The 24,066-nt window shown below is 42.7% G+C and overlaps 2 protein-coding genes across 4 annotated transcripts; both read right to left on the reverse strand.

Moving 5' to 3' along the window:
* Positions 1–2,277: 2,277 nt before the first annotated feature.
* LOC125539259 (ELMO domain-containing protein C-like) lies at positions 2,278–7,011 on the reverse strand. 3 transcript variants are annotated; one of them, XM_048702671.1, is made up of 11 exons: positions 6,350–7,011; positions 5,968–6,027; positions 5,374–5,861; positions 5,155–5,264; positions 4,810–4,878; positions 4,180–4,295; positions 4,024–4,078; positions 3,598–3,718; positions 3,396–3,443; positions 2,866–2,960; positions 2,278–2,778 (listed from the first exon to the last, which is right to left on the reverse strand). In XM_048702671.1, exons 3-11 carry the CDS (start codon positions 5,438–5,440, stop codon positions 2,677–2,679), a joined length of 783 nt encoding a protein of 260 aa, XP_048558628.1. In that variant the 5' UTR covers positions 5,441–5,861; positions 5,968–6,027; positions 6,350–7,011; the 3' UTR covers positions 2,278–2,676. The 3 variants fall into 3 exon arrangements, with proteins under 3 accessions (XP_048558628.1, XP_048558627.1, XP_048558629.1); XM_048702670.1 differs by having other exon boundaries at positions 5,129–5,264; positions 5,357–5,861; XM_048702672.1 differs by lacking the exons at positions 5,968–6,027; positions 6,350–7,011 and having other exon boundaries at positions 5,129–5,264; positions 5,374–5,494.
* Positions 7,012–7,185: 174 nt separating this feature from the next.
* Positions 7,186–11,231, reverse strand: LOC125539258. The gene is made up of 5 exons (XM_048702669.1): positions 10,769–11,231; positions 9,933–10,325; positions 9,016–9,108; positions 8,300–8,439; positions 7,186–7,812 (listed from the first exon to the last, which is right to left on the reverse strand). Exons 1-5 carry the CDS (start codon positions 11,108–11,110, stop codon positions 7,374–7,376), a joined length of 1,407 nt encoding a protein of 468 aa, XP_048558626.1. The 5' UTR covers positions 11,111–11,231; the 3' UTR covers positions 7,186–7,373.
* Positions 11,232–24,066: the final 12,835 nt, after the last annotated feature.

Below are 24,066 nucleotides of genomic sequence, written 5' to 3' on the forward strand. Positions count from 1 at the left end.
AGGAATGTAGTCCGGGTGATCGGACTTGTTAAAGAAGATTGTGGTTCCACGGACTATCATACTCACCCCGTGAACGTGGGGGTTGTGGGTTGATGACGATCCCACTGCCTTGTCTGGCTGGGAGGACGGAGCGAGCGACCGAGCTAGAGTGCTGGTTCCGGGAAAGGTGCAGGAGCCATCTTTTGTTCCTAGCATAATACCGAGGCCTGGGGACCGGCGCCGCTGAGTTAGTTGATGATGGATTATAGGTCCCCGAAGGGGAGATCCTGGCCCATGGGGGAAGCGAGCCGGTGTCGGGCAATCCCATCGCGTCGGCGATGAAGTTCAAGGAGCCAAAGGTGAACTTTTGGTCCAATGTATATAGTTAGATTGAGCTAGAGATCCGATTTGGGATGGATCTTCGGTCGGCACAGCCCGTGCCTGGCGTGCCAACTGTCGGTACGAAAAACTGGAAGTAGTCCTAATATGGCGGTGCACGTGACCGGAAGTGCCAAAAGGGATTGCACACAAAGCGTTTACACATGTTCGGGCTCTCATCATGGAGGTAATATCCTATCCTGCTTGGATTTAATTGATGTATGGGTCGCCTCGTATGATGGGGTACAATGGAGTTGCTATAGATTCTATCGAGACTAGGGTTGAAAACTTAAGGTGCCTTAAGCTAGCCCTGGGCCTCGCCTTATAAAAGGGGGACGAAGCCTAGGGTTACACAGTTTCCTTACCGACCTAGAGTCTAACTTGGACCGAGAGTCCCTGACTTTCCCGGCAAGCCAAGAGTCTTCTGGAAGGAGGGACACCCGTGGGGTGAGGGGCTTGCGTCATGTTGGGGCAGATTCTATAGGACAGTGATAAAATTCGTGGTGTTGTATGATATTGAATGTTGGCCAATTAAAAGCCAACATGTCAAACAGTTAGATGTAGTAAAGATGCGCATGTTTAGATGGACGATATATGGCCACACAAGAAAGGACCGGGTCCGGAATGCTTATAGACATGATAGAGTTGGGGAAGCACCAATTAAAGAGAAGCTTGTCCAACATAGTTTGATATGGTTTGGCCACATACAACAACGAAATCCTCTAGAAGCATGGGTGCATAGCGAAGGACAAAGTGTGTTGATAATATCAAGAGAGACCGGGGTAGACCAAACTTGACATGAGAGGAGTTTGTAAGGAGAGACCTGAAGGACATGAATATCAGAAGAAAAAAACTAACCATGTGGGTATGTGACTAGGTTACGAGATCTTACGCATTTCAATTCTAGCCTACCCCAACTTTTTTGGGACTCTACAACATCACTCTAGACAACTCCAACTTGTTTGGGACTAAAAAATTGTTGTTATTCTTTGTGTATTCAACCCTACGTACAAGTCAACTAGGTTACATAGGAAAGAAAATCATATTATTCAATTATTCAAAATTCCTACGAAAATCCTTTGCATCAAAGAGGCTCTAAAACTCTTCCCTCTAGGATTCGCCTCTCCTCTGTCTGCCACTCCATCGACCGATGGATTCGCCTCTCCTCTGTCTGCCACTCCATCGACCGATGACGGGAGAGGAATCCTAGTGCCTCCGCTTCAGCTAATAGTTTAGGTTAGTGATTTTTTAGTCCGGTAGGTGCAGCGCTCGGGTGAATGTCGACGCTTCTTCTTGGAGATTGTCTTCGGGGCTTCAATCATCTTTGAGTTTGTCCATCTAGACGTAGTAGACGGAGCTTCGGGTAGACTCATGTCGTCTCCTTGGGACGATGAGGTTAGGATTTCTCGTCGTCTAGCGAAATTTGGTGTCTGATGCAGTGACGAATGCGGCTCCAAAGCGCTAGTCCTCAGGGACACGTCACGCACGTGCATAAAGGCTTCTCGACTGTCAACAATAAAATCTAAGCCGGCTCCAAGCGTCTCATTCTAGTAGCAATAGTGATCGTTCGGTAATCTATGTGCCTCAATGTAATTTTTATTATGTTTGTTGCTTGAGATGTTTTATACTTCTAGAGAACTTTTAGAACAGAGCTGGATCCTTTTCCAAAAAAGAGGAGGCTCTGAAATATTGAATGACAAGCTTCACGCTTCCACTGGATTTGAAAATTATCTGCAAAGTCTGCAATCAAAAAGTGCCGGCTACCTTTTATTAGATCATGACTGCTTCGTTTTCCTTGTGTATGCACACAGACCTTATCATAATTCCTCCTAAACACGTCAAGTTTGGTCTACCCGACCTCTTATTTTTGAAGTTTGGTCTAGCCGACCTCTCTTATTTGGCTGAACCAACTCGACAATGTCAATACAATCCATGGATAAATCACACAAAACGTGTGTTTAGTGCAAAACGAGAGTGCACCAATATCATTTATGCACTTGGCTACAAAGCTGTCTTGAGTACTGAGGAGTTTCAGAACTTACTACGTAGTATTTCCTAGCACGAAGACTCCGCGCCAGGACAAATTGTTTCCGAAAGTACATCCTACAGGCACTAGCATGGCCCAACTGCTGTTCAGGTAGCCAGTTACTCTAGAGGTCAGATCCAAGAAGACCCAAACATGCGCTCAGGATATCAGAGTACCTAAGCACGATAGCAAAAACCACACAAGCACGAGTCCCTGATTCCTACATTCCACTCATTAGAAGCATGTATCAAGAACTTTACTACACGTGGCGATGTTAGGCAAGACTCCAGTTGCTAACGGGCGAGAAAATTGTATGACGGCATGTCCTCAATTTGCTGAATATCTTCAAGTAATAGCTCTCTCTCAAGCTGGCGTCGTGTGGATTTAATAACAGTCTGCAATGAGAGTATACCAATTTGGTCAGAAAAGAAGGGACTCTGTACGAAGAATGTGACGAGAATGCATACTGAAGAAAGGCATACATTGAAATCCATATATGTGGCGTGCATTTCAAGCCATTTCCGATCCATCAGCTTAAAAGTTATGCAGTAAAGAATATCAAAAGCCCGATCGTTTTCTGCAGAAAAGAACAATGGTTAGATGTTAGTAGCTAGGGGTACACTTACAGTTACAGTAGGAGCAGGCCACCCGTAATAAGATGGTGTGTTATTTATTACACCTATGATGTCATCCAATATTAAGGATATTAATTTCCATGTTATGGAATTAAATTAAATTTACTTATGGCCAAGTCTTCAACTGCCCTTATAATCGCTGTGCATTGAAGCATGGAGAACAGTCAAAGTTAGGCCATTCAACTGAGCCCACAAGATCAGCTGTAAGGATATTGCCTTGTTAACAAGCACTGAACCTTTAATCAGTCATTAATTACCTACAATTGATGTAGATTACCGCATAAAACTACTGTACTGTACAATTATTCTGGGACAAAAGGTTCGTATAGTAGCCATGTAAGATTTCAATTTTGCACAAATGTGACAGTAGACTGTACCTATAAGTAGATTTAGGAACACTGCTCCAATCAAAGACCTTGGCTTAGCTGCAGAAGAAATCAGTATTAGTCACTGTGCCATTGTTGATATTTGCAACAGCAAAACCAGTCTCACAGTTTAGAAAATTTGCCCAAGGGGAAGGTTACATAGAAGTAAATACATCAACTAATCAAGAAGCACAGAAAAGTTTAATGAACAAACCTGCTTGAAGATCAAGCATCTGAATGAGCATAAATGTAATATTTACTCCAGCTACAGCAAATGGATATTCCCATAATGCTCTGTCACCATTTTGCTTACAAAGGAGCTCCTCGAAGGATTTCTGCACAGAAAGTGCCTCATTGAGATGAATGAAAGGTCAAACATACAAAAATATAAACATTACCTATCTTAATAGTTCGATAATAAATATTATACATTGCAGTTATTAGCAAAGGATCATTAGCTGTTCAATTTTCGAAGGAGACAAGGTTCCATTGCTAGCTGGATAGATTTGTATAACTGTATATCGCATGAGTCCTTAGATTCTTCCCTGCTCTAGCTAAAAGAAAATCATTGAAACCTAGCAATTGGAGAGAAACAGCGATGAATCTGAACCAGCATTTACGTAAAGAGATTTGTACTCACTGGATAGTTCTTAGCGAAGTAAAGTAAATTCTCCAAAGAGATAAAGCCACCACCCCTGTAATTCCAGCACAATATATGATTCCGGATCCAAAATTTAACTAATAAATTGTTTATTTCGTAAAGGGCATGTGCGGGAATGAAGGAACGGAACAATACCTGAAATCTGTGGATGGATCTTTCCCTTGCCATCCCATCTCCTTCCATTGATCTGATACTAGTCCTAGAAGTTCAGTCCCAGGAAAAGAAGCATGCCAAAGGGCTTTGAGTGCTTCCTAATGAACAAAAGGTGTGATGAATGGGTTATCAAATGTAGCATTTGAAATGTATGTTCAGGTTTGCTAGATCAATATGAACTATTAATAGTAACAGAGAACAAATTATAAGCAAGGATTTGTGCTGGTGCGCTGCAGGATCATTTTTGGTCAATTTACTCATGCCAGAAATCACTTCCCCTACTTTGAACAATCTACGGGCACAGTAGTCTAACTAAACTGATTTACTGAGTTACACACATTCAGTAAATCCTGATACCCTGGGAACATCATATTACTCTGTTCTATAAAAGCAAACATGAGAGCACAGCCATTTTGTTAGGTACCACACTATACAATGTCAGACAACACTGGCCAGCCTTATAATCAGAGAACAAAGCTTGTCATGAGATTTTAACAGGAATACCCTGTGTTCATCTTACAATAGAGCAATATGGGGTGTCTGAAATACAGAAATAGCACACTACAACCGACAATCAAACACATTGGTGGAGACACCATCCACGGATCATACCTGATGTTCTCTATTTTGACTATCATAAGGCACCTCAATCCGGTTCTGTAATCTTTGTAGGCACTCTTCCTGCAATACAAAATCCATTACTGTCATAGGAAGCTTCTAAGTATTTTTTTCTTTAATGGTAGCTTCTAAGTTCAAAGTCCTAAAGACTACCACATGTGACATGCCAATTCCAGAGAGCAGTATTTGTTGGACCATTGTATACATCCTGTCGTAATCTAAGCACAAATACAATGAAACACGACGGTTGCACCCGCTGCGATTCCAGCTATCCTTTGCATTCATGTTTGAAAAGCAATCGCGTGATTACTACCTCAACAAATACCGAGCACCGTTCACCTGAATGGGGGTCAGATCGAAGGAAATGCGCGTGTCGCTGTCCCTCCTCTGCACGCAGACGCAGGAGAATCCCCTCCCGATCCACGCCGTCGACCCGGACACGACATCCGCTGGAAAAGGAAAAAAAACGCCCATGGACGTTCGTCAGCCTCTTTCCTGAACAAGCTAAGGGGGATCGGAGCGGCCTCACGCACGCACGCACCCACGTGCCCCACGTACCCGGCGATGGGTGGTGGTGGCCGGAGAGCCGGCGCACGGCGAGGAAGGAGCCGCCATTCTGCTCCATGCGGCGCTGCCCTCCCCCGTCCCCCTCCCTTCTCCCTCTTCCTCCTCCTGCGGTGCCCGCCTGCCTACGCGCCGCGATCAGCGAGGGATCCCCATGGCAGACTCGGGCCGCGGCTTGATCCTGGCGGGCGGGCGGGAGATCCCACGGGCGGATCACGGGGGGGAAAGTGGGGGGCGTGGCCGGGTGGGAGCGGGGCTGCACGACGACACGAGGGCTCGGCGCCGCGGCGGCCTCTTCTCTCCTCCTCTTATCTCCCGTCGCGTTGGCGTTGGCAGCTTTGGCGCTTCTGGATGGCTGGGCGGATGCCGACGGGGGTGGCGGCCTGCCCCTGCCTCGCCTTGTCCGCTGGGGATGGATGGATAGTTGCGCTCGTGTCCCGTTGCTTTCCGTTTTTAGCCAGATCTGACCACCCGTTAACCCCCTGCAATTAGCCCATGATTCCCGCTACCAAAATTAATTTCCTCGTGTGTTTTTTCTTTTGACAAACAACCCACATGCCCACAGGAAGAAAAAAACAGAGCGCTAACCGCTATCACAAAACACCCCAAATTTCTGCTACATTTTCGCTCCATCCATTGGCCGTATGTCTGCAGAAAATTGAAATCAAATTAGCTTGCTCATTTATTTATTTATTTGGAGTCGAGCTTGCTGATTTTTTTTAAAAAGAAATGAACAGCTGGAGCGCCATGTCTTCAGAGGGAAACCAAAAGCTAGCTACCAAAAATTATCCTCGAAAAACAAGCTACTCTCTAGATACATCTTCTTTTATCCATTTTAATGACAAGTATTTCCAGACAAAGGGAATACAAGTTAGCAAAAGTAACGGGGGGAAAAGCTAAACTACTTGCAAAGGTAACGGCAAGAAATTAAAAGGTGGTCATCGATCATCCCGTGGCCGAGAACGCTTACCTTGCGCTTGAAGTTAGGCGGCGAGCATAACCAGTTTAGAATGGGGTAGAGCGCACGTAAAGCGTTAGCGCACATCAACACGATAATTCCCTCCTACTGTGTAAACTTTGAACATCTAGCTTGTACTGCCAAACAGCCTGTTCATGGAGTACTTCGAGCGTGCCGTGCTCCTTTTTAGCATGTGTTCTTTGCTGCAAGCACTAGATTCCCCATTAGCGATATGCGAAATAAAGCAATGCGAATGGTACTCCTTTGTTATAGTCCACCTTTCTAGCATCAATCTTTAATCACGAAACCATATGCATCTCTTCTTTATCAAATTGATCGACGGTTTCAAATTTTATACGGAAAAGTAGCAATGTTCTTCATCGTCTCTCTCAAGGTTTAAGTACCTTGGTTGCATCTTCCAAAGCTGGGCCTCCTACATCTGCTCCACCAGTCATGACCATGGTCCAGGTCCACCCCTGTTCTCCAGCGATCAAGCTAAGCAAACATTATATCGACAGTCTGAAGTAAATCAGAAAAAAGAAGTCAGATATGATCAGAAGGGTTACCTTGAACATGGTAGTGCCTGATGGCTAACATTTTTGTATACGGTTATACCTTTATCTGTCATCACAGTAGTTCAGGCTATTTTATACTCACAAACACTGACCATGGTCATAAATCTTGTCCCCCAAGAAGCCAAGATCTAGATAAAGTACAATGTGGAGCAAGTGGCCTAAATTAACCATTCTAAATTGAGCTATTCTATGCATAAAATATGGCCATGCACATGGCAAGCAAATGCCTAGGTCGCCTTCCTGGGCTCTCTTTCAGCCCATTTTTCCTTCTGATGAAACCGAAGCCTGCGCATTCAACAGAGGCAAAAGGTTTTACAACTGATCTATGATGGAGTACATCAACTGGAGCACTATTTTATTGGAACTCACACATCCATAGACATTATTGCTCCTATACTAATATCCAGAAACAGATGTTACTACAAACAGAAAGCTTAAAGTGGCGTAGTGATTTCTTTGAGCTATGGTGGGAGTGGTTGATTCCACCTGCGCTTGATTTCAGTTTTTGTCCGAACCTCCCTGAGCTTCCCATCGGTTCCATAATCTCTCTCCATCACCAGATTAATCCCTTCCTCCGAGTACCAACTAACTCCGATGCAGAGTATACTGTCTTTATCTACGTCAACATAGGCGGTGACGCCTCCAGGCAACCAAAGTATAGTCACGTCTTGCATATCGAGCATCTCCTCCTCCCCGAAGAAAACAGAGCTCTCTGGCAAGCTTCTCTTCTTCATGGTCTCCATGCACAAGTATACAAAGGCGGCTCCACCCTCTATTTCTTTCACTTTCTCGCTGAAAATTGGTGTTGCACTGACTTCATATACTTTCCAGGGGCCTGTCAGTTCTGATGGTTTTGTCCGCTTTCTTTGAGAGAAAGGACTGACGTCAACAGGGGTATTACTGCAAAAAGAAAACATGCTATTCAGGAAGACCAAGCATAATTAGTTCATTAATCTACAAAAAGGCTGATGGTTCTTGTGCGTGAAAGAATAGCTGCTGAGACATGAAAGTTATGTTGCCAAACTATAGGAGGCCGATATATAAGACAGTTCAGATCATGAGGAAAAAGCATGCTCAAGCTGTAGATGAGAATGTCTTCAATGCTGTGAAAGTAGAAAGCATCTTCAAAGGATGAAATCAAGCAGCAGTAAACCAAGTTTTCAATTAGCCTTGTTTTAATTCGTCGCAAACAAACTACAGTCTGTGTTATGATATTCTGTGTCCTTTCTAGATTGATGGCACCAATCTGACACTATTAGTAAACCAATTCATCATTGTTCAATCTGTACAGTTTCCTCCTGAGTCATGATTGCTGAATAGCAATAAAGATATATGTCATGAGCAGAAAAACAGATAAACTTGTAGTACTGGGCAACAGGAATCATACTCTTCAACATGGATATTTGCTGGGCTAGCCCATTTTTCTTCATACACAGCAACCCTTACAGTTTGTATATTCGCTCCTCCTTCACTGAATTCAATGGTATGCACAATACGCAGTCTTTTGTGGCATCCTTTGACCAAACTCTAAAACAAAGCTCGATGTCATTGTCAGTTATGGATTGACAAATCCAAACCCACAGACAACACAAAGTGTCGAAAGGAGAAAGTTAAAGGCAGTTACACATGAAATGTATTATATTTATACATATACATGATCCTCAATAATTCATTCCCATAACAGTTGGAGCAGACTCTCCAGCAAAAGGCCAACATGATAATCATATTCTTGAACACAAACTAGTTGATTAGTAGTTACCTCTGCAATATGATTCCATAATACTAGCTGGCACAGATTGTTGTTACAAAACAAAGAAAGAGGAGGAGTCCCTAGCACATCATCAAAAGCATGTATACCAGCATCAATGTTGAGTTTGCTGTTTAAGCGTCTGTATGATTCATAAGAGCAATTCACATGTCTATGCAATAGTTATCACATGAGTCTAGTTTTGTTCCACTTGTAAAAAGCAAAAAAAAAAAAAAAAACAGATCTCAAAGGAAAGCATCAGGCAAAAGACTAATTCTCAGTCAACATTGCAGTATTTTACTGAACAGAAATTCAGTTTTCGGGGCAGATAGTAAAGTTCAGTAGAGAAAACATACTTGCTCAAACTGATACGTTGGTGAAAGGAAGTATTTAGATTCATCATATTCACCGATTTCGATATCGAGTGGACCTCTAGAGTATGATCCATCCTGAAAACGAAAAATGCAGTGGCCAGAGGAATAAGTCGATAATTCGACAAAACAGGAAATGTGTAACATTACTGAATTTAATTAGGGGAGATGATAACCCAGTCTCACAGCGAACAAATGTGATTGAACAGTAATGGATATACTTAATGTCAACAATATATTTAACTTACATGGGGAGGAACGAAAGGTCAGGAGCTGCATGGCTAGTTTGACATGGGGGAAACGTATTTTCTGAGCTAGATTATCTGCCTTATAGTTGTAGGGTAAGGCTAAGGAGATAACTCTACAGATTGTCTGGAAGCTCCTAGGATCTGTTTCAGTTTTTCTTGCGTGGCTCGTTTGTGAAAAGAAAGTTTGCTTGAATACAAACTAGCTGTTCAAGTTAAACTCGTCTTTAGAAAAGGACAGAGCTTAAGCTATGCAAACTATATCCAAAAAAGACCACCATGGTTCATGATTTTCCACAGACTCTGAAAAGTGAGCAGGCACTATGAGCATCTTAATAAGGTGCTGCTACTGAAGCAAACCTGCTGAGAGGTTCAAGGTTTAACATCACAACTAACTGCCTTTTCTAAAACACCATCTAAGCGTTCTATTTTCAGCATCAGGAAATAGGCTGTGGTTATAACTTCTAGATTACAACAGTAAAGAGGAATGCAATCATATTTTTGGTTCAGTTAGTTATGGCTAAATAAAATATACAGTGTAAGTAAGGTCAATCATCTATTGCAACTTTCAAGAGCTGAACAAGAAAAGATGTTTCAAAAAGCATTGGGAGTATTAGAAAAGGGCAGAAAAAATGGGTGAAGAGAAAAGAATCTTACCTCAAAAAATACAATCCCTGGTTCTTCAATCATAACATCTTCATCGAGTACATCGCTCTTTTTAAGATCAAAATATTCATGTGCAGGTAAATCAACAGTCCCACTTGAGCTACCATGATTCCATTCATCATCGCTGGCACTCTGCTTCTCAGCTTCCCCGTGAGGATTGAGTTGCACCCAATTTGTCTTCCTTCGGATCTCGGTTCCATGACCACTATCATACGACTTCTCGATGAGAGAAAGGGTGTAGCAATCATAAAGATACTCCTGTTTGCTTCCTAGTCCAACAGGTTCCATCTCTGCTGTGATTGGTGAGAACACAGCTCCGACACCCTTCCATACGCCACTTAAGCTACTCGCAAATGTATCCCAGGAAGGCCTTAATACAGATTCCTAAGATAAAAGAAGACAATACTCAATATATCAGAAATTACATCAACTGGATAGGATTTACTGGCCTGGTAACTGCTAGTATTTGATTGCAAGTTTGCTTCGCCACAAGTCATTCTCCATGGTATCCCACTATCTGAACTTCTGAAGCTAGCCCATCGCAAGTGAGTGACATGCTTTGCGAGGTGCACACTGCACAGTGGACTACAAACTAGCTGGTCCAACTCTGCAGCAGGCAGGGACTGGCAGCAGGCGTTGGTTAAATGGATAAATTGAACTCATAATCCCTATCAACCCGCATAACTGGGAAGATTTTGCAGGATGAAATTGGAGAATCGTCAGGATAACCCCCAAAATGGATTTGCAGGCCAAACTACACACGCCTGTCCATAGCACAAATAAGAGTCCAACTAGCTACAGTTAGATAGTGGATAACATCGGTGTACCTGGGTCTGGAGCACGGTCTCGACCTCCACCAGCATGGCACCGGAGACCAGAACCCTCGAGCCCGCGTCATTCTCCTTCCTCCTCCCCGGCGGCGGGGGCGGCCTGCTGCGGCCGGCCGGGCGCCTCCGCCCGCGGTGATTCTTTTGGGACCGAGACTTCTGCTCGGCGGCGCGTTCGTTGTCTACGCTCCAGACGTTCTCCTTCCCCCTGGACGACGCCCTCCCGCCCCGGGCGGCGCACCGGACGGTAGCCCTGGTAGAGGTGGAGGGGCGCTGGCAGTGGGCGCTGGCGCCCAGGACGGCGGGGCTGCCCCCGCACGCGCCCAGGCACGGCGGCTGCATGCTCTCGATCGGTGAGCGGCTGCTCGGCGAGTGTGCAGCCGGCGGTGGCGGAGGCGGATGGTTTGGACTTCGCGGATAGTGCCTCGGAGACCGTCGTTACGATGACACGCGGGCCCCGCGGCTACAAAGAGGAGGGAGACCTATCTCCCGGGAACACGCCTCTCCAACTTGCAAGCGTACTTCCGGGATACGCTTTTGGTGATGGAACTTGATACGCTTTTCTTAACGAAAGCAACTTTTCGTAAACGCCTTCCTAATAATCTGTTAATGCGAGAAAACTGTGGCGAAAGTGTGACTACAGTAGTGTGGCACTGATGCATTAGGGCCAGTAATTAAAAAAAAGACGTGGCTAGCGGGCGCCCGAGCGCCCGCTGGTGGGAAGGAGCGCTCTTCCAAATATGAAAGGAGCAGCCGACGCGCCTAATGTGATCCAAAAAAAAGGAATCTTGTCCGCACATTCATTTATTTGGGTGTTCAAAAAATTTAAAAAACTGTAAATTTTGATTGAAGCGTCCAAATTCAGTTTCGTTTTCACATCCGGATTTCTTGTGACGAGTTCTTCAAAACTAGCTCTCATATTGATAGGTTTTGTCGAACTTTTTTTCGAGGCAACTTTGGGTCCGATGGAGACAACTTTAATGCTATAGGAAGGCAACTTCATTTTTTTCCTAGTAGGACTACCTATTAGGTTGGTTAGTGTAAAAAAATGAGAAATTCACACAAAATATGAGGCACCTTTAGTGCTACATATAAGCAACTTCATTGCACTACGTGTATCAATGAAGTTTGCTAACATTATCACAACTTGGCTAACATAGCTGCTCAGTTGCCTATCCTGGATGTTTAGTTGGCTATCATTGATGTCCAGTTGCCTACAATACTATGAAACTAGCCTATCATTGATGTCTAGTTATCTGCTATTGATAATTAGTTACCTACTGAAGGAAATATGCCCTAGAGGCAATAATAAAGTTATTATTTATTTTCTTATATCATGATAAATGTTTATTATTCATGCTAGAATTGTATTAACCGGAAACATAATACTTGTGTGAATACATAGACAAACAGAGTGTCACTAGTATGCCTCTACTTGACTAGCTCGTTAATCAAAGATGGTTATGTTTCCTAACCATGGACAAAGAGTTGTTATTTGATTAACGGGATCACATCATTAGTTGAATGATCTGATTGACATGACCCATTCCATTAGCTTAGCATCCGATCGTTTAGTATGTTGCTATTGCTTTCTTCATGACTTATACATGTTCCTATGACTATGAGATTATGCAACTCCCGTGTGCCGGAGGAACACTTTGTGTGCTACCAAACGTCACAACGTAACTGGGTGATTATAAAGGAGCTCTACAGGTGTCTCCAAAGGTACATGTTGGGTTGGCGTATTTCGAGATTAGGATTTGTCACTCCGATTATCGGAGAGGTATCTCTGGGCCCTCTCGGTAATGCACATCACTTAAGTCTTGCAAGCATTGCAACTAATGAGTTAGTTGTGGGATGATGTATTACAGAATGAGTAAAGAGACTTGCCGGTAATGAGATTGAACTAGGTATTGGATACCGACGACCGAATCTCGGGCAAGTAACATACCGATGACAAAGGGAACAACGTATGTTGTTATGCGGTCTGATCGATAAAGATCTTCGTAGAATATGTAGGAGCCAATATGGGCATCCAGGTCCCTCTATTGGTTATTGACCGGAGACGTGTCTCGGTCATGTCTACATTGTTCTCGAACCGTAGGGTCCGCACGCTTAAGGTTTCGATGACAGTTATATTATGAGTTTATGAGTTTTGATGTACCGAAGGAGTTCGGAGTCCCGGATGAGATCGGGGACATGACGAGGAGTCTCGAAATGGTCGAGACGTAAAGATCGATATATTGGACGACTATATTCGGACATCGGAAAGGTTCCGAGTGATTCGGGTATTTTTCGGAGTACCGGGTAGTTACGGGAGAAGCAATGGGCCTTGATGGGCTTTAGTTGGAAGAGGAGAAAGGGCCAAGGGGCTGCTGCGCCCCCCCCCCTCCCCTCTAGTCCGAATTGGACTAGGGAAAAGGGGGCCGGCCACCTTTCCTTCTCCTCCACTTCCTTCTCCCTTCCTCCCCTCTTGGTGGACTCCTACTAGGACTCCTAGTAGGACTCCACATCCTGGCCGCACCAAGCCTTGGCCGGCCTCCTCCTCCTCCATCCTTTATATACTGAGGCAAGGGGCACCCCATGGACACACAAGTTGATCTTCGTGATCGTTCCTTAGCCGTGTGTGATGCCCCCCTCCACCATATTCCACCTCGGGCATATTGTAGCGGTGCTTAGGCGAAGCCCTGCGACGGTAGAACATCAAGATCGTCACCACGCCGCCGTGCTGACGGAACTCCTCCCCGACGCTTTGCTGGATCGGAGCCCGGGGATCGTCATCGAGCTGAACGTGTGCCAAGAACTCGGAGGTGCCGGAGTAACGGTGCTTGGATCGGTCGGATCGTGAAGACGTACGACTACATCAACCAAATGCTTCCATTGTCGATCTACATGGTACGTAGATCACACTCTCCCCTCGTTGCTATGCATCACATGATCTTGCGTGTGCGTAGGAAATTTTTTGAAGTTACTACGTTCCCCAACAGTGGCATCCGAGCCTAGGTTTTATGTGTTGATGTTATATGCACGAGTAGAACACAAGTGAGTTGTGGGCGATATAAGTCATACTGCTTACCAGCATGTCATACTTTGGTTCGGCGGTATTGTTGGATGAAGCGGCCCGGACCGACATTACGCGTACGCTTACGCGAGACCTGTTCTCCCGGCGTGCTTTGCACAAAGGTGGCTAGCGGGTGACAGTTTCTCCAACTTTAGTTGAACCGAGTGTGGCTACGCCCGGTCCTTGCGAAGGTTAAAACAGCACCAACTTGACAAACTATCGTTGTGGTTTTGATGCGTAGGTAATATTGGTTCTTTCTTAAGCCCGTAGCAGCCACGTAAAACTTGCAACAACAAAGTAGAGGACGTCTAACTTGTTTTTGCAGGGCATGTTGTGATGTGATATGGTCAAGACGTGATGAGATATAAGTTGTTGTATGAGATGATCATGTTTTGTTGAAGTTATCGGCAACTGGCAAAATCCTTATGGTTGTCTCTTTATTGCATAAGATGCAAGCGCCCAATAATTGCTTTACTTTATTGCTATGCGATAGCAATAGTTGCAAGAGCAATTGTTGGCGAGACGACCACGTGACGACACATTGATATAGATCAAGATGATGGAGATCATGGTGTCATGCCGGTGACGATAGAGATCATAACAGTACTTTGGAGATGGAAATCAAAGGCGCAAGATGATGATGGCCATATCATGTCACATGTTTTGATTGCATATGATGTTTATCTTTTATACATCTTATCTTGCTTTGATTGACGGTAGCATTATAAGATGATCTCTCACTAAATTATCAAGAAGTGTTCTCCCTGAGTATGCACCGTTGCCAAAGTTCGTCGTGCCCAGACACCACGTGATGATCGGGTGTGATAAGCTCTACGTCCATCTACAACGGGTGCAAGCCAGTTTTGCACACGCAGAATACTCGGGTTAAACTTGACGAGCCTAGCATATGCAGATATGGCCTCGGAACACGGAGACCGAAAGGTCGAGCGTGAATCATATAGTAGATATGATCAACATAATGATGTTCACCATTGAAAACTACTCCATTTCACGTGATGATCGGTTATGGTTTAGTTGATTTGGATCACGTGATCACTTAGAGGATTAGAGGGATGTCTATCTAAGTGGGAGTTCTTAAGTAATATGATTAATTGAACTTAAATTTATCATGAACTTAGTCCTGGTAGTATTTTGCAAATTATGTTGTAGATCAATAGCTCGCGTTATTGCTTTCATATGTTTATTTTGATATGTTCCTAGAGAAAATTGTGTTGAAAGATGTTAGTAGCAAAGATGCGGATTGGATCCGTGATCTGAGGTTTATCCTCATTGCTGCACAGAAGAATTATGTCCTTGATGCACCGCTAGGTGACGGACCTATTGCAGGAGCAGATGCAAACGTTATGAACGTTTGGCTAGCTCAATATGATGACTACTTGATAGTTTAGTGCACCATGCTTAATGGCTTAGAATCGGGACTTCAAAGACGTTTTGAACGTCATGGAGCATATGAGATGTTCCAGGAGTTGAAGTTAATATTTCAATCAAATACCCGAGTTGAGAGATATGAAAGTCTCCAACAAGTTCTATAGCTAAAAGATGGAGGAGAATCGCTCAACTAGTGAGCATGTGCCCAGATTGTCTGAGTACAACAATCGCTTGAATCAAGTGGGAGTTAATCTTCCAGATAAGATAGTGATTGACAGAATTCTCTAGTCACCATCACCAAGTTAGTAGAACTTCGTGATGAACTATGATATGTAAGGGATAACGGAAACGAATCCCAAACTTTTCATGATGATGAAATCGATGAAGGTAGAAATCAAGAAAGAGCATCAAGTGTTGATGGTTGACAAGATCACTAGTTTCAAGAAAAGGGCAAAGGGAAGAAGGGGAACTTCAAGAAGAACGGCAAGCAAGTTGCTGCTCAAGTGAAGAAGCCCAAGTCTGGTCCTAAGCCTGAGACTAAGTGCTTCTACTGCAAAGGGACTGGTCACTGGAAGCGGAACTGCCCAAGTATTTGGCGGATAAGAAGGATGGCAAAGTGAACATAAGTATATTTGATATACATGTTATTGATGTGTACTTTACTAGTGTTTATAGCAACCCCTCAGTATTTGATACTAGTTCAGTTGCTAAGATTAGTAACTCGAAACGGGAGTTGCAGAATAAACAGAGACAAGTTAAAGGTGAAGTGACGATGTGTGTTGGAAGTGGTTCCAAGATTGATATGATCATCATCGCACATTCCCTATACTTTCGGGATTAGTGTTGAACCTGAATAAGTGTTATTTGGTGTTTGCGTTGAGCATGAATATGATTTGATCATGTTTATTGTAATACGGTTATTCATTTAAGTAAGAAAGTAAATTGTTGTTCTGTTTACATGAATAAAACCTTATATGGTTACACACCCAATGAAAATAGTTCGTTGGATCTCGATCGTAGTGATACACATAATCATAATATTGAAACCAAAAGATGCAAAGTTAATAATGATAGTGCAACTTATTTGTGGCACTGCCATTTAGGTCATATTGGTGTAAAGCGCATGAAGAAACTCCATGCTGATGGGATTTTGAAATCACTTGATTATGAATCACTTGGTGCTTGCGAACCATGCCTTATGGACAAGATGACTAAAGACTCCATTCTCCGGAACAATGGAGCGAGCAACTGACTTATTGGAAATAATACATACTGATGTATGCGATCCGATGAGTGTTGAAGCTCGCGGCGGGTATCATTATTTTCTGACCTTCACATATGATTTGAGCAGATATGGGTATATCTGCTTGATGAAACATAAGTCTGAAATATTTGAAAAGTTCAAAGAATTTCAAAATGCAGTGGAAAATCATCGTGACAAGAAAATAAAAGTTTCTACGATATGATCACAGAGGTAAAACATTTGAGTTACGAGTTTGGTCTTCAATTAAAACAATGTGAAATAGTTTCACTACTCACGCCACCTAGAACACCACAATGTAATGGTGTGTTCGAACGTCATAATCGTATTTTATTAGATATGGTGCGATCTATGATGTCTCTTACCAATCTACCACTATCATTTTGGGGTTATGTATTAGAGACAACTGCATTCACGTTAAAAGGGCACCATCTAAGTCCGTTGAGACGACACAATCTGAACTGTGGTTTGGCAAGAAACCAAAGTTGTCGTTTCTTAAAGTTTGGGGTTGTGATGCTTATATGAAAAAGTTTCATCCTAATAAGCTCAAACCCAAATCGGAGAAATATGTCTTCATAGGATACCCAAAGGAGACTGTTGGGTACACCTTCTATCACAAATCCGAAGGCAAGACTTTTGTTGCTAAATTCGGAGTTTTTCTAGAGAAGGAGTTTCTCTCGAAAGAAGTGAGTGGGAGGAAAGTAGAACTTGATGAGGTAACTGTACCTGCTCCCTTATTGGAAAGTAGTTCATCACAGAAATCTGTTCCTGTGACTACTACACCAATTAGTGAGGAAGCTAATGATGATGATCATGTAACTTCAGATCAAGTTACTACCAAATCTCGTAGGTAAACCAGAGTGAGATCCGCACCAGAGTGGTACGGTAATCCTGTTCTGGAGGTCATGCTACTTGACCATGACGAACCTACGAACTATGAAGAAGCGATTGTGAGCCCAGATTCCGCAAAATGGCTTGAGGCCATGAAATCTGAGATGGGATCCATGTATGAGAACAAAGTATGGACTTTGGTTGACTTGCCTAATGATCGGCAAGCAATTGAGAATAAATGGATCTTCAAGAGGAAGACGGACGCTGATAGTAGTGTCACTATCTACAAAGCTAGAATTGTCGCAAAAGGTTTTCGACAAGTTCAAGGTGTTGACTACGATGAGAGTTTCTCACTCGTATCTATGCTTAAGTCTATCCGAATCATGTTAGCAATTGCCGCATTTTATGAAATCTGGCAAATGGATAAACAAAACTGCATTCCTTAATGGATTTACTAAAGAAGAGTTGTATACGATGCAACTAGAAGGTTTTGTCGATCCTAAAGGTGTTAACTAACTATGCAAGCTCCAGCGATCCATCTATGGACCGGTGCAAGAATCTCAGAGTTGGAATACACGCTTTGATAAGTTGATCAAAGCATATAGTTTTATACAGACTTGCGGTGAAGTCTGTATTTACAAGAAAGTGAGTGGGAGCACTACATCATTTCTGATAAGTATATGTGTATGACATATTGTTGATCGGAAATAATGTAGAATTATTCTGCAAAGCATAAAGGAGTGTTTGAAAGGAATTTTTCAAAGAAAGACCTCGGTAAAGCTACTTACATATTGAGCATCAAGATCTATAGAGATAGATCAAGACGCTTGATAAGTTTTTTCAATGAGTACATACCTTGACAAGATTTTGAAGTAGTTCAAAATGGAACAGTCAAAGAAAGAGTTCTTGCCTGTGTTGCAAGGTGTGAAATTGAGTAAGACTCAAAGCCCGACCACGGCAGAAGATAGAAATAGAATGAGAGTCATTCCCTATGCCTCAGCCATAGGTTCTATAAAGTATGTCATGCTGTGTACCAGATTTATTGTATACCCTACACTGTGTTAAGCAAGGGAGCACAATAGTAGATCACTGGACAGCGGTCAAAATTATCCTTAGTGGAATAAGGAAATATTTCTCAATTATGGAGGTGACAAAAAGGTTCATCGTAAAAAGTTACGTCGATGCAAGTTTTGACACAGATCTGGATGACTCTAAGTCTCGATCTAGATACATATTGAAAGTGGGAGCAATAAGCTAGAGTAGCTCCGTGCAGAGCATTGTTGACATAGAAATTCGCAAAATACTTACGGATCTGAATGTGACAGACCCGTTGACTAAAATCATCTCACAAGCAAAACATGATCACACCTTAGTACTCTTTGGGTGTTAATCACATAGCGATGTGAACTAGATTACTGACTCTAGTAAACCCTTTGGGTGTTGATCACATATCGATGTGAACTATGGGTGTTAATCACATGGTGATGTGAACTATTGCTGTTAAATCATATGGCGATGTGAACTAGATTATTGACTCTAGTGCAAGTGGGAGACTGAAGGAAATATGCCCTAGAGGCAATAATAAAGTTATTATTTATTTCCTTATATCATGATAAATGTTTATTATTCATGCTAGAATTGTATTAACCGGAAACATAATACTTGTGTGAATACATAGACAAACAGAGTGTCACTAGTATGCCTCTACTTGACTAGCTCGTTAATCAAAGATGGTTATGTTTCCTAACCATGGACAAAGAGTTGTTATTTGATTAACGGGATCACATCATTAGATGAATGATCTGATTGACATGACCCATTTCATTAGCTTAGCACCCGATCGTTTAGTATGTTGCTATTGCTTTCTTCATGACTTATACATGTTCCTATGACTATGAGATTATGCAACTCCCGTGTGCCGGAGGAACACTTTGTGTGCTACCAAACGTCACAACATAACTGGGTGATTATAAAGGAGCTCTACAGGTGTCTCCAAAGGTACATGTTGGGTTGGCGTATTTCGAGATTAGGATTTGTCACTCCGATTGTCGGAGAGGTATCTCTGGGCCCTCTCGGTAATGCACATCACTTAAGTCTTGCAAGCATTGCAACTAATGAGTTAGTTGCAGGATGATGTATTACAGAACGAGTAAAGAGACTTGCCGGTAACGAGATTGAACTAGGTATTGGATACCGACGATCGAATCTCGGGCAAGTAACATACCGATGACAAAGGGAACAACGTATGTTGTTATGCGGTCTGACCGATAAAGATCTTCGTAGAATATGTAGGAGCCAATATGGGCATCCAGATCCCGCTATTGGTTATTGACCGGAGGCGTGTCTCGGTCATGTCTACATTGTTCTCGAACCGTAGGGTCCGCATGCTTAAGGTTTCGATGACAGTTATATTATGAGTTTATGAGTTTTGATGTACCGAAGGAGTTCGGAGTCCCGGATGAGATCGGGGACATGACGAGGAGTCTCGAAATGGTCGAGACGTAAAAATCGATATATTGGACGACTATATTTGGACATCGGAAAGGTTCCGAGTGATTTGGATATTTTTCGGAGTACCGGGTAGTTACGGGAGAAGCAATGGGCCTTGATGGGCTTTAGTGGGAAGAGGAGAAAGGGCCAAGGGGCTGCTGCGCCCCCCCTCCCCTCTAGTCCGAATTGGACTAGGGAAAAGGGGGCCGGCCACCTTTCCTTCTCCTCCACTTCCTTCTCCCTTCCTCCCCTCTTGGTGGACTCCTACTAGGACTTGGAGTCCTAGTAGGACTCCACATCCTGGCCGCACCAAGCCTTGGCCGGCCTCCTCCTCCTCCATCCTTTATATACTGAGGCAAGGGGCACCCTATGGACACACAAGTTGATCTTCGTGATCGTTCCTTAGCCGTGTACGGTGCCCCCCTCCATCATATTCCACCTCGGTCATATTGTAGCGGTGCTTAGGCGAAGCCCTGCGACGGTAGAACATCAAGATCGTCACCACGCCGTCGTGCTGACGGAACACCTCCTCGACGCTTTGCTGGATCGGAGCCAGGGGATCGTCATCGAGCTGAACGTGTGCCAAGAACTCGGAGGTGCCGGAGTAACGGTGCTTGGATCGGTCGGATCATGAAGACGTACGACTACATCAACCAAACGCTTCCGTTGTCGATCTACATGGTACGTAGATCACACTCTCCCCTCGTTTCTATGCATCACATGATCTTGCATGTGCGTAGGAAATTTTTTGAAATTACTACGTCCCCCAACACCTACCACTACTGCTCAGTTGTCTAACTTTGTAATTAGTTCACTACAATATTATGAAGTTGCTTATCATTGCTTTTTTCTAAGTTGCTTAGAAACACTATGAAGTTGCCTATCATAGATGCTCAGTTGACTGCCATTACTATTTCAGTTACCTAAAATATATTAAAAAGTTGCCTGTCAATGTTGCTAAGTTGCCTATATACGAAACTAAATTGTTTATCATATCGAACAGGTATTCTATGCAACATAGGATAAGATTAGACTACTCACTAATCATGATAGGCAACTTAGGACAGGCTACCTCAGAAAGTAAGTTTCCTATAGCACTATCAATATGGAGATGAAACTAGTTATGATAGAATACTTGCTGGTTGTGGTAGAAAACTTTGAGATTGTTATGCACTCGAGCGGTGCACAAAAAAAGTTAGCAACTTTTGGGGTGTGTTTATACAACTACAGTGCACTCACCAAACAACTCATGTGTACTCTGAGTTGGTATCTAGAAAAAAGCAACCACATGTGAAAAAGTCTAAGTTCACCATTGATGGGGCTATTGAAGGCAAACAAGAACAATAACTTTAAGATTGTTATGCACTCGAGTATCACACAAAAAAAGTTAGCAACTTTCAGGGTGTTTTTGTGCAACTCCAGTGTATTCAACAAGCAACTCATGTGTGTTTTCCATTATTATATCCAGAGATTCAAATTGTTTTTGCCGGCAACTCGTGCCAAAATTATGAACAGCTTGTGTAATTTTGTGGGCGATTGTCTAATCCGTCCTCTATGAAATTCTCATCACCCTGTATACAACTTCTCATCTATCCCCACTTTCTCAACTAGCCAACACCCGCGAACTGGCTAGCCAACACACACACGCTAAAGGTTGAATGCAAAATAGGCATAATATATGTTGAACGCAAGTTGCTTCTTTAATATTGAAGGTTGCCTTCATGTAATTTTAAAGTTGCCTACGAATGATGCTCAGTTGCCTACATACGATGAAAATTTGCCCCACATGGTTTTTATGTTGTCTATGATATACTTGATAGGTAAATTCACTAGTACACATGATGCAAGAAAGTTGCTTCTATTTAGTACTAAAATTGCCTCGACTGGAACCAAAGTTGCTTTTAAAAAAATTCATCGAAACATGTACATATGGGATCTAGTTCTGAAGATCTCGTCGCGAGACACCTAATGGTGAAAACGGATTTTCATTTTGACACTCGGTTCAAAAGTTATAGCTTTAAAAAAATTGAGACGAAATAAAGTGAGATGACATCAGCACATGCATGCAGATAATCTTTAGTGACCATGCACCACCTGACAACACCATATACATAGCGAGGAGGAAGGAGGCCGTTTTCTTAGCAGTTTTGTCGCGTAGCAGGTGGGCAAACATGGGACAGCTGGCGTGTGCGCTCGCAACGTCCATCCGGCGCAGCTGCGCGATTAAGAATTCAGGTTAAAAAAATCGCTGCTGCCCTAGTATTTGAATTTACAAACTTTAATACATGACGCCTTTTATAGAAAAAAATTATATGCATGACTACCTTTTTGGGATATTTTTTATGAGTTGATTACACTAGTGGTGCCATAACTTGGCGCAGACAGTCATTTTGATGCTAGAAGTTGTGGCGTACATTGAAGTGCTGTAAAAACGTGACTCGGGCGTGCAAATAGAGTGTTTATCTCGTTTGTATATGAAATCCGTGTTGGCTAGGCGTGTGGAACCCGCTGTCAGTGACTGGACCAAGGAGAAGGGGTGTGTGGTCTGATTTTTTCCAAAAAAAGAAAACCTTGGAATATTGTTTTTTTTACAAAAAGACCATGTTGACGTGGCATTCTTCAACTCGGTGACCAGCGGGTCCCGCCTGTCAAAATATAACAGCAAAATGGTCAGCGCCTAGGTTCCGAACCCGCAACCACCTGCTACAAATGATGGGGTCTAACGACTACGCCATATATTTTCCACTACCTAATAGGGATAAGTGTTTTTAGGTAAACAGTTAGGCTTTATTAATCAATCGATATGTCTGCAGGTATTAATTAGGATCATGTGGTTGCCCCAACCAAATGTGGCGGACTTGATCCAAATATAAGAGCATGCCTAGCTAGTTTATGTGGCTCAAAATTTGAGCTCCTAGATTCAAACTTAAAAATACAGGAATTGAAGAGAGATTTCCACTCCTAGATCTCCTTGACTACTCTGCCATAGTTCCCACCCGAGCCTTCTTTGATATGCTTGACAACTGCTTCACAATCTGACTCGATCACCAGATTTTGGAGCCCAAGATCTTCAGCCAAAGACAGTCCCTCTCGACATGCAATAGCCTCAAGGCTAGCTGGATCCGTAAGACCTCTTATGACGAATGCTGAAGAACCCAAGTATGTGCCCGAGCTGTCTCTGCACACCGCAGTCGTTGTCCCAGCACCACGCGAGATGGCAGCGTCAACATTGATCTTCAAATGACCCTGGAGGCCTGGACAGCCAGGATCCATCTTCTCGGTGTTGGTCCTGTCGTGTTACCTAGGCGGTTCCCACTCGTGGGATTAACCTCCCCTGGTTCTGCAATGAAATGAGTAATGAACATATACGTGGACAGAGGGCTTTGGTCAATTCCCTCGTGAATCAGTTTATGCCGCGCCCACCATATAGCCCAGATCGTGACTGTCATCTTGGTAAATTTCTCATGCGAGAGCTTGTCAAGCAAAGTAAACAACCAACTCCTCGCGTTTTGTTCCTCGGTTTCCATCAACTCTTCAATCAGCTCCCTGTCAACCAGTGACCACACACATCGGGCTGTTGTGCATTCCAAAAGGCTATGCCTCCAAGAGTTCGGCATGCCACATATTGCACAAGTGCAACTTTTTTTTGAGACAATGATAGGGATAACTAACAATACTATATGTATTAATCAGAACACAGGTGGAGCTTAAATGGGCAGCATATATTGCAGCCATTTTGCACAAACAATTTTTTGACAGATATTTGTAAAACATAAGTAATAAAACTTATATTCAAATATTTATGCGTTATAAATATAAGTATATACAATAGTGTATTATAATAAAAACATTTAATTAATACGGATAATTGTGTGTTATAAATTTCAGTAATACAAACATGCTAATAACTATATAACTAACATGATGATATTAAAAGTTCTCATCCATATTAATTTAAATTTCAATAATAGAAATGATTAAATATCCAAATCAAAATTTTTAATGTTAGATTATGAATATGTTTAATTATACAAACATTGAACTATACAAATGTGCGTATAATTAATGTTTGTATAATTAGAATAATATTTTTAGTTGTTGTTTATAAAATATTTGCATTATTCAAAATTATAATTTTTTTATAATTCATCATGTTACTTATATGATTATTAAAATGGTTTTCCTATTGAAATTTATAACACACAAATATCCGTATTAACTAATTATTTACTAATCATAGTTTGTTTGTATAATATTTATAACACA

This window comes from Triticum urartu, chromosome 2 (genome assembly GCF_003073215.2).
Source record: "Triticum urartu cultivar G1812 chromosome 2, Tu2.1, whole genome shotgun sequence".
Lineage (NCBI taxonomy): Eukaryota > Viridiplantae > Streptophyta > Magnoliopsida > Poales > Poaceae > Triticum > Triticum urartu.